The 10,143-nt window shown below is 40.2% G+C and overlaps 1 protein-coding gene across 2 annotated transcripts; it reads left to right on the top strand.

Annotated features, from left to right (window-relative positions):
* Positions 1–268: 268 nt before the first annotated feature.
* Positions 269–5,438, top strand: atp6v0b (ATPase H+ transporting V0 subunit b). 2 transcript variants are annotated; one of them, XM_056597146.1, is made up of 9 exons: positions 269–357; positions 486–606; positions 1,487–1,535; positions 1,643–1,726; positions 1,974–2,051; positions 2,273–2,342; positions 2,449–2,500; positions 2,654–2,844; positions 3,398–5,438. In XM_056597146.1, the coding sequence occupies exons 2-9, from the start codon at positions 522–524 to the stop codon at positions 3,422–3,424; spliced, it is 636 nt and encodes a 211-aa protein (XP_056453121.1). In that variant the 5' UTR covers positions 269–357; positions 486–521; the 3' UTR covers positions 3,425–5,438. The 2 variants fall into 2 exon arrangements, with proteins under 2 accessions (XP_056453121.1, XP_056453122.1); XM_056597147.1 differs by having other exon boundaries at positions 349–606; positions 3,398–5,276.
* The last annotated feature ends 4,705 nt before the right edge of the window (positions 5,439–10,143 follow it).

The following is a 10,143-nucleotide window of genomic DNA, read 5'->3' on the forward strand; positions in this document are numbered from 1 at the left end:
ATACCTTCAAAGCGAGGTTTCAGTGACAGCCAGGCAGTCATGCAAGAGACGTTTCACATCTATTCGTTGCACATTTTTACGTTCAGTCTTGTACGGTTCAAGGGCGACATCGTGCGGTCATGAATGTAGCTGCATATTTCAAATGGTGTAAATCTACATGTCAGCATTTTTAGTAAATGTATTTCCTTTGATAAAAATACAATCTATGCTGCTTCTCTAAACTAAGCAGTTGTACATAGTATATTGACGCTCTGCCAATCAGGGTAACATTAAGGAGCGACGTATTCACGTGGCTTCCGTAGCCTGTCTCCGATGCGTCACGACTCCGGTCACGTGCTACTCTCCAGCCTCGATCAGGTGACCCGCGCCAGCTTCCTCTTTCGATGCTACAACACTCTTTTTCTACCCCTTCCTAATACCCTTTAGCACCTACTATTTAAGCTGCTGGTGTGTTTTTGACGTACGTTGTAAACATTTAACCATAGGTATCCTGCCAGAACATCTAAACCGTCGCCGGGTCGATGCTCGTGGAGTGGATGATGAACGGACACGCTATTCTCTACACCGGGGTCACTTTGGCCTTCTGGAGCACTATACTCGTAGTCGGTAAGTACTCGTTTATTCTTGAAATGTGCATGGATTGCGACTTTGAAGCAACATATGTTAGGTTTTGTTCACACCTCACGTTTTCATGGTTTGACATGTCTGTCAGTATCTGTAGTCAGAGCTGCTGCTAACGTGATGAAGGGAACCGTCTAACTCCGGGAAAATAGAGTCAAGGATAAATCCATTGCAGACTCATAGGATAATTATTGATCCATATGTCATTGACTTAATACAACACTGGAAGGGCTTGCTTTAAATTGTTCTGCATGAAAGTCCAACCGTGTAATCATGATCGGTTACTGCAATGGAGCAGGTGTTCTCTGCCTGCATAGGATGCTTGCGTGCTAGGTTTTGGTTTGCCTTGCCTTTAATCAAACAGATTTAACGTGTTAATACTGGTTTGAACTGTTTGGACGCTAATATGTCTCTCAGATGCAATGCTGAGACCATGACGCCATCCATCAAGCAATCATTGAGGTAGTGCCTTGCCAAGGCGAACCTGTCAGAGCTAGCAGCCTTAAGCCGTGTTAGCTTGTTTGTTAGCACTACCGCCTGCAGGGAGGAACTAGATGTGATTATCACATGACAAGAACGGGAACTATCACACAGGCTGTTGGTATTCCTACATATATTTTACCATTCTTGAATGTGGTCCTTCCTGATTTATCACCTGTAGTACATTAGCGTCTTAAAGTCTAATTTGATTGAATACAATGTATTGATTCGTATAGGCTTGGGGTTTGGAAGTGTGTATGGAAATTTTCACGTAGCTCACAGAATCAAGTCACATGAGATGCGCGCTACAAGGTTGCATTCATTGTAGAACTATATGCTGAGCTTTGTCTTTTTTTCTAATTTGTATATATTTAAAATCTTTTAGGTATCTGTTATACCATCTTTGACCTTGGATTCCGTTTTGATGTCGCATGGTAAGAACTTTTAATTTATTATTAAATTCGTTTTTCGGGTGCATCAACTGTCGTATTTGATTCAACAAGTGCCATGTGTTTGTCTATTGGTTCTTTTTCTATTCTAGGTTCCTTACAGAGACGTCCCCTTTTATGTGGGCAAACCTGGGTATTGGCCTCGCCATCTCCCTCTCTGTAGTAGGAGCAGCCTGGTGAGAAGCTCACACTCTTTGTGGCAAATGTTTCGCCATCACTGCCCCTCCGTCCAAATGTTCCAGCTCACTTCTCCATCTTAGTTCTGTAATGGAATTGTCAAGCATGTGCTACAATTCCCACCTTGCAAACTTACTGATTAACTAACTTCCTCAATTGTAAACCAACAAGACAAACTGGACCAAATGAAGTATGATGTATTGCAGAATTCATTTCGAAATGACTAATGTTTTTGGGGTTTCCCAGGGGAATCTACATAACTGGATCCAGCATCATTGGGGGTGGTGTCAAGGCGCCACGAATCAAAACCAAGAACCTGGTCAGGTATGCCCTTTAAATGTAACGGTTTATTGTGACTATGGTAAGGAAGCACATGGCAGATTGGATGATGATAAGATAGGAGGCTTACAGTGTAAAGGAAAGCGTCTGGTAACTCTTGACATTAAGGGAGAATGTACCATCGCTGCAACCTTTCGTATTTACAAACCATTGATAATTTTCCCAATTTGGTCAGGAAGTCAATGTGATCTTCTCATTTATTTCAGCATCATCTTTTGTGAGGCAGTGGCCATCTATGGAATTATCATGGCCATCGTCATCAGCAACATGGCTGAGGTGAGCAGTCTTGCCAAATGGGAAATGATGAGTCTGTGTGCAGATTTATTTTGGTAATCTCATAGTGTAAGTCAACAACAAGAAGTTAGTCTCTGCTCTTTTACAGAACTTCACCGGAACCACTCCAGAAACCATTGGTGCAAGGAATTACCAAGCGGGTGAGAGAACATGCATGAGGCTTCAGATCGTGCTTGATTCAAACTAATAGTCGTTTCATTTAAAGCCAATGTTGTTTTTTTTACCTCACACACACAATATACCACCTTTTTATGTAACTCTTGCTGAACCATTGTAACCCATTTGAATCCTAGGTTACTCTATGTTTGGTGCTGGGCTGACCGTGGGCTTCTCCAATCTCTTCTGTGGCATCTGTGTTGGTATCGTGGGCAGCGGGGCAGCCCTGGCTGACGCCCAGAACGCTAACCTCTTCGTCAAAATTCTCATTGTGGAAATCTTTGGCAGCGCCATCGGCCTGTTTGGTGTCATTGTAGCCATTCTGCAGGTAAATGATAACGACGCTTGCAGTGTAGACATTTTCTCATTAGCAGCCTCTAGTGACTTGAGTAGCAACAGTAACGTATCATTTTCAGACGAGTTACTTTCAATTTTAGTCTGCAAAATGAACCAAAGCATTACATAGATCAGGTTCAAGTGCAATTATTAGTCATTAGGGTCAAGCACATGATTGGCATGCAAGTATCTCTTAGGTTTGTTTTATGAAAATAAGAGTTTCATAATGAAATTAACATAATAAAATTAACACAAAGTGGGAAGTTTGTCAACGCTTCAATCCTTCATTCGTCTGAAAACCTTTTTATATTGTCTCTCTCTGTTCCAATCATTGTTTCCCTCATTTGATCCTTTGTGTATTATTTTTTAGCCCTACCAAATGATAGACTACTCCCCACATAGACATAAAAACATGTTAATCAAATGAAGCTTGCTTAGCAGTTGCATTAGGTTTTGTCCTATGGTTTAGCTGAGCTATTGAAGAGGGACCAATCATTGTGTACAGTTTTTGCTAACCTTTAAAATTGTTATGATTTGTCTTCCAGACATCGAAAGTAAAGATGGGAGATTAAGAAGATGTATTCACAGAGATGCGAAGATGTAATGAAGACACTGCTGGAAAATATCATACATTATTGTGTAAATATATCGTAAATTATTTAAATGTATTTTTCTTATCTGTGTTTGTTTTTAACCGTCATTTGCTGATGAGTAGCATATGCACCCTCTGGTCTGAAAACAGCTGTTGATAGGTATACTGGAAAGATTGAAATCTGAAGAAGGGGCGTAGTTTACAAAGTAAAAATAATTTAGTTTGACAACAATATTTAATTTGCTGATAAGCACATTTGTTACCTGAACCTAGCCACATTTCTCATCAGTTGACTTTCTTTTTATCAAATTCAATATATGCATTGAATAGGGTATACAACAGTAGCCAATTTCTTTCAATAGCTACTGTAGTAACATGTGTTCATCATTTGACATGGCTCCATCTCTTAAGTCAACTACGGTTTCAATAAAATAAACACATTGGGGAAATTTACTTCATATTTATAGCTTTACTTTGGTAATTAGGCACTCTTCCCAGATGACGGTTAAAAATAATAACTTGAAAATGTGCTTGTGTGTGCGTGTGTACATTGTTATTATTTTCTCCCTGTGAAGCATGAGTATGTTTAGCATTATGTGTAGTACTGTTGAATAGTATGGGTGATTGTTCTGGTCCTTTTTTTGTTTTTGGTTGTAGTTTAATACTCAAGGGGTCCTTAAACAAAGAAAGTGGGCCAGATTCAGTATTTTCTCAAGCCTCTTCATGTAAGTAAAGCAGAATCATTGAATAGAATAAAGAGTATTAATCCCCTTCGGTGGGTGAGGCCGAGCAATAGACCCTCACATGCTGAAGACAAAAGGCTCTCCAACCTTTAAAACGTCCATAACCACGTTTGATTTCCCCTCAGCTGTTGGGATCGACTCTTGTTCTTTTTCAATTGCATGAGTCTGCTGACGAGAAACATACCTTCTTCTTTTTTTTTTATGAGATTAACAAGTGATTTATGCGAAAAGATTGTAATGAAATGGTTTTACACGGATGAACTAAACAAAACTTGTGTAAGGAAGTCATCGCCGCATCCATTGTATTTGAGAGGTCTAGTCAGACTTGGGTAGTCAAACTTCTGGAGCCATCTTTCGGAGTTTCCATCTAGAAGCAAACCTGTTCATAGTGCAATCATAGATTTTCTCATGTGCCCCATGGTAATGTATCGAAGGTACCGTCCATCTGGGTAATCCTTTGAAGCTCTTTTTTAGTGTGAAGGGGTTTGATCTCAATCGCAGTATCTATAATTTTTAGCGTCATTACACATCTATTGTCTTCTAGTGTCTGTCATCCAAGTCCCTTTTAAATGTTGGCCCCGTTTAGGGTCCAGGGTCCCTCGAAGGATCAAAACACTAAATTTCAAGTCGCTTGAGGCAACATTTAGTTTCTTTCTCACCTTCGTCCACAGATTTCTTCTTTTTTTTTTTTTCATGTTGTATGGAAGTTTGTCCTGAAAGCATTCCTTCTAGTTGCCACTTACTCCACTTCTCAATAATAAGTAACATGAGGGCACAAAATTCCAGAAAATAAAAATTCAACTTGTACTTGGCTTTCCAGAAGTGTTAAAGCACTGAGGTTTTCCTCTGGAATTTTGAATGTTTGCAAATTTGATCGGAAACATTTTTAGGAAACCCGGCACAATATGCAGGCCAATATTTTGGTGGTTGTAATTGGTTCCATTTGTACAGTCAATGTTCATGTGGTGGTTAAAAAATATGAAAAAGAAACGTATAGGTTTGACTTGATGTGTGATGGAAATGCTCAATCTCCCTAAGTGTCCATGATAATAAAAGTTCTAAAGAAAGAAATGACTGAATTTCTTTTTTTTATTCGGAAAGTGGTCTACTTTGTGTATATTACAAACATTTTTATGTACATTTTTACTGTTGACTACGTTTTAAAGGCTTGTCCATATGTTGTTTTCTCCGGCAAGTCTGCTCTGATGGACTTATTCCTAAGGAACAATATCCTTAATTAAATCGTATATCCCTTTAATTTATGATGTGTCATCTCTTATTTCCACTAGATGGCGTAGAACAACTCTACATCTAGATCTCCGATGCTATGCCATCTATACTAGCATTGACGGACTAAAATAGCCCACCACCCAGCATCTGTGCGGATGTACAGTATGGTGCCGGACGTGTAGACCGGAGTACAGCAATATTCTAATTAAGATAGGTCTGTGTAATATTTGCATCTCTTAATAGCTACACTATACTTGTTATTGTCACTCAAATCATTTGTCTGTCTTTTCTACTATGTTCTATTCGAAATAGATTTATTACATGGTAGTAAACATTAGTTAAAGCATATTTATTTATCTATTCATATGTAACTTTTAAGGTTATTTCATCTCTATTTTGGACAGCGATTTGACTGAACCGGTAAAATTGTCTGGTTTGTTTCAAGTCTATTAGTTCATCTGGTTATGGTTAAATTGTGGAATGGATGGTGGGCTGGCCATCCTAATAGTTCTCTAGCCCTGTCTGGCTCCCCTTGCGTTGGAGAGAATAAGGCGCATTTGGACCATTAGTGCTTCCGTAGGCAGCAGGGGAGAAAGGGACCTGCTTACTGCCACTGCCTCAGAGCATCCTTTTTATGCCTTCATATCAACACAAAAACAAAATAGGATGACGGAAGAATCAAGGGGATATCTTCTACGGTCCTGGTTCGCTGGCGAATAAGATTATCTTTTATTTTAGTAATTTCTGCGACCGTTGTGGAACCAACACGAGGCTTTATTGGTATTCTTTTCATATAAAACATCCGGCAAAAAGGCTATCTATGAAGATGGATAAAAACAGTATTCTTCAGCATTATAAATTGTGCTACGATACGTCTCATGTTGTGTTTTTCACAGTGTCCTTGGCGTTGAAACCAACACAATTTCAACAATATTAGGATGCAATTTGAGAGATAATTTAAGCGAATATATCCCCCTAACTAAGAGCAGGCTACTCCGTAAAAGAAGACCCAGGCACAAAATACGGTTCGGTTAATAAAATCAAGGTAAGTGTACTATTTATTCTGCCTTAGTTTAGCTACAGTCCATTGTTTACCTGACCATTGCATCCTTTCCATCTTTTGTTTCCATCTATCCCGCATTGAGTTACCCTGCCATTTGAAATTGTATGCATTTATTGATCTGGATTATGATATCTCCATTGCCAACCCGTTTTGTTTGGGATGTATATTCCACTTACTAGGGACACTGAACAACAATACTAGGCAACATCATCACGGTGGAACAAATGAACCGTTTCGGGGCTTAGAAAGCCATGTTACTGAGCGAGAGATAGGTCCGGTTTTCCTTTTGCAGATCTGCTAACTCCTAACCCACTTTCTTCTCACCGCTGCCAAAGCAGCTGTGGGGATTTGCGAAAAGTGTGTCTTACGTCCATAAGCAGCAGTGCTTTTCGTTCATGCGGCTTCAGATGGTTGTCCACGCTGTTGTTCCAACATGTGCTGTTACTGCATGTGATGCAATAACGTGTCCCATAAGAACATTAATCTGTTTTCCCATCTGACATTTCTCTCACCTTAGCACATTAGCAATGTAGGTGATTGTGTGCAGATGACATACTTTGTTAGGGTTCAGAGACAGCTGACATGGCATTTATTAATGGTTAATGGAACAATCTGGAAAGTCTTTGAGTTGGAGCCTGAGTTGGATTGAAGCCTACTAAACTAACTATTATCATTGATAAAATCAACAGTCAGATGTGCACTTATCTTGCAGAATATATTTTCATATGAATTATTGTTTTCTTTATTCAATGATATGTGTCACATCATTTGTACAGCAATAATTGTTCCGTCACTTCTACTTAGAGTTCTACTTAGTTGTGGATACTGGACATCATGCATTCAGTACACTTAGACAAACTTTGCGTAATTAACGACAACATATTGGGCTGAAAATCCTTCCATTTCACAACAATTCAACAGTAATAAAGCTCAACTGTATTTTCTACACTGTAGCTACCTATGAAGTTATCAGTTAGGTGTCATGTCTCGCATTGGGCATGTAAACAAACCCATCACATTATTATAGCCAGATGTTCAACAGTGGAGAATCATCACCAGGGTTGTTATGATGTCTTAAAGTACAGCAGTTGGTTCGCGTCCCAGTGTTTGGATCATCAAGTCAGCGTTTGATTTCTCGCAATGGCCAGGGAACATCCTAGTTGAACTGTCCTTGTTTTAAATAACGCTGATGCCTTTACTAACTCAAGGACTCTCATGAATCAGACGCTCATGACATAGACATTATGAAATGAGACTTGGTGAATGACGAGGGCCAGCACAAACTGCCTGTCACTGAGTATTGTTATTCAAACTGTCAATCACTGTGCAGTCAAGGCCTACAAACAGCAAACAGCACTCATCCTTTTAGTCACACAGGTTTTCTTCCCTATGAACTCTCACAATCAAGCTATGCTGGCAAAATGTGAAAGTAATCCAACATACCTTGAACCTCAAAGCGGCGTTTGAGACTCATAAACGTGTAGTTAGTAACCTCCCTGCCACAAATTAATTGGTGGTCTAGATCTGTGTTTTATAATTGAGGTAACTAAGCAAAAGTGAGGTCTATTATACTTCTGTGTGTCACTATGGTGATTTTATCCATTTAATAGTTTTATTTTTGTCATTATACCTACCAGTGCACACGGTCAGAGTTCTGGTGAATGCCAGGGATTCCTCCGATGGCGCTTTCATGTTGGGATTTGTTGTCATGGCAACTACTTGGCTCGACCTGACCAACCAAAGTGGGGGACTGAAACCTATTTGTGTGTGTGTGTGTGTGTGTGTTGTAGTGTACCAAATTTGAGCTATGTTCCTGCTTTGGTTAAAAACACTCTTTTCCATTCTATCCTATTCTTATTATTTCAACTCTTTCAAATACTAAAGCCCGACCTTTTCAAAGTGGGCTCACTGTCTATCCCCACCCTCTTCCTCTCCCTTTGGTCTTTATATAAGTCTTACCACAATACGAGCATAGATAAGAGAACCCCCAGATAGCAGAGTTAATCTTTGGCCATGGATTGTATTAGTTCAGGTAGTTGTAACTGCCACATTATCGAATGTGTTACAAATGTTCCATGTCACACCGCGTCGGCATTGTCAATCAAACACACCATGACCAAACCATTATACGATCCTTCTCTACAGTGTCATTATTGGCTATAAGCGAGCCTTCTAGATCCCGAATGTTATGGTTGCACCATTTAAGTTTGGCCATGCTGCACTGCAGTGATGATTGTTCTTGTTTCAGATGTGTATCAATAGAAATGGTGTGCAGTTTTCAGTGTTGAATCATCTCTCTATTGATACCCCCCTCTCTGTGTGGGGTCTCTAAGTGTGCTTTTCTTTCAGACAGGCGTTACCTCCTGTGGTCACACCCAGATCTCTTTATCAAGCCAGCCAGCGACGAGTGGATTTTAAACTTAATCAATAGCTCCTCCGCGAACACTCCTGCATTCTGTGGAAGGCCGGTTCTGTGTCCGTGTTTGTGTTTGTGTGTGTGTGTGTGTGTGTGTGTGTGTGTGTGTGTGTGTGTGTGTGTGTCTGTGTCTGTGTCTGTGTCTGTGTCTGTGTGTGTGTGCCAAAACACAACCCCACTATAGGAGCTAATTTCTAATTACTGCCCAAACATGAAAAGCTGGATGAAGATCCTATGTTTCAAAAACATAGGATCTTGAACTAGTTGAAAGCATGCCGAGACACAGTTTTGCCTTCATTGTCCAAGAATCGGCATGTCATTCTTTTGTTTAACAAGGTTACAGACCTATTTGTTGTGTATATAAGTGTTTCTCTTCCATATTATGTTCACTTCCGCGCTAGACTTTGGATGGTGACTTAAGCAGTGGGTTCATTGGGCTTATCCAGCAATAAGGGTATAATTGGACAGTAGTAGCTGGAACAAACATATAAGCAAGTCACTATAAACGCAATGTGCCAAAGCCTCACCTCTCAATCTTGCTCTCTCCCTCTCTCTCTCCCTCTCTCTCTCTGTCACTCTCTCTTACACTATCTCCCTCTCAACCAACAGTGCCTCCTCAGAGGAGCCTCTCTATGTCCCCACTCTGTGTCTTTACTTGCTCTAATGCCAAATGAGCAGCTGGATGTGAGTGAGAGAGAATTTAAGAGGGTGTTATCGACAAGGAATGCGGTTATTAGAATCGCATGGCGTGAGTGCAGACTACATGCTGGCAAGACATAGATAATGAAGAGTGTCACAAAACATTGCCTTGCGCTACATTAATCACACTGTTTTTTTTAAATGGAATAAGATACATAATTGATTGTGGGTAATTGGTGGAATGTAAATGGTTTGTGCTGCTGCTTTGATATTCTCGTGGACTTGTGGTCAGCTGAGAGTTGGCATGTTTTGCCTGTATTTGTATTGAGTGAACATTTGCAAATGTTTTCTCTGCCTGTGTGTGTGTGTGTGTGTGTGTGTGTGTGTGTGTGTGTGTGTGTGTGTGTGTGTGTGTGTGTGTGTGTGTGTGTGTGTGTGTGTGTGTGTGTGTGTGTGTGTGTGTGTGTGTGTGTGTACTTATGCCCACCCATTGAACTTTTATAGCTAGAACCTGAAAAAAGGTTTGGACTTCCTGGAAAATGAAGCCAGTACATTTCTTAAGATGACAGGAAGTCCCACCTCCATGTAGTGAGCCCCAGTATAGGTCA

This window comes from Gadus chalcogrammus, chromosome 8 (assembly GCF_026213295.1).
Source record: "Gadus chalcogrammus isolate NIFS_2021 chromosome 8, NIFS_Gcha_1.0, whole genome shotgun sequence".
Taxonomy (NCBI): domain Eukaryota; kingdom Metazoa; phylum Chordata; class Actinopteri; order Gadiformes; family Gadidae; genus Gadus; species Gadus chalcogrammus.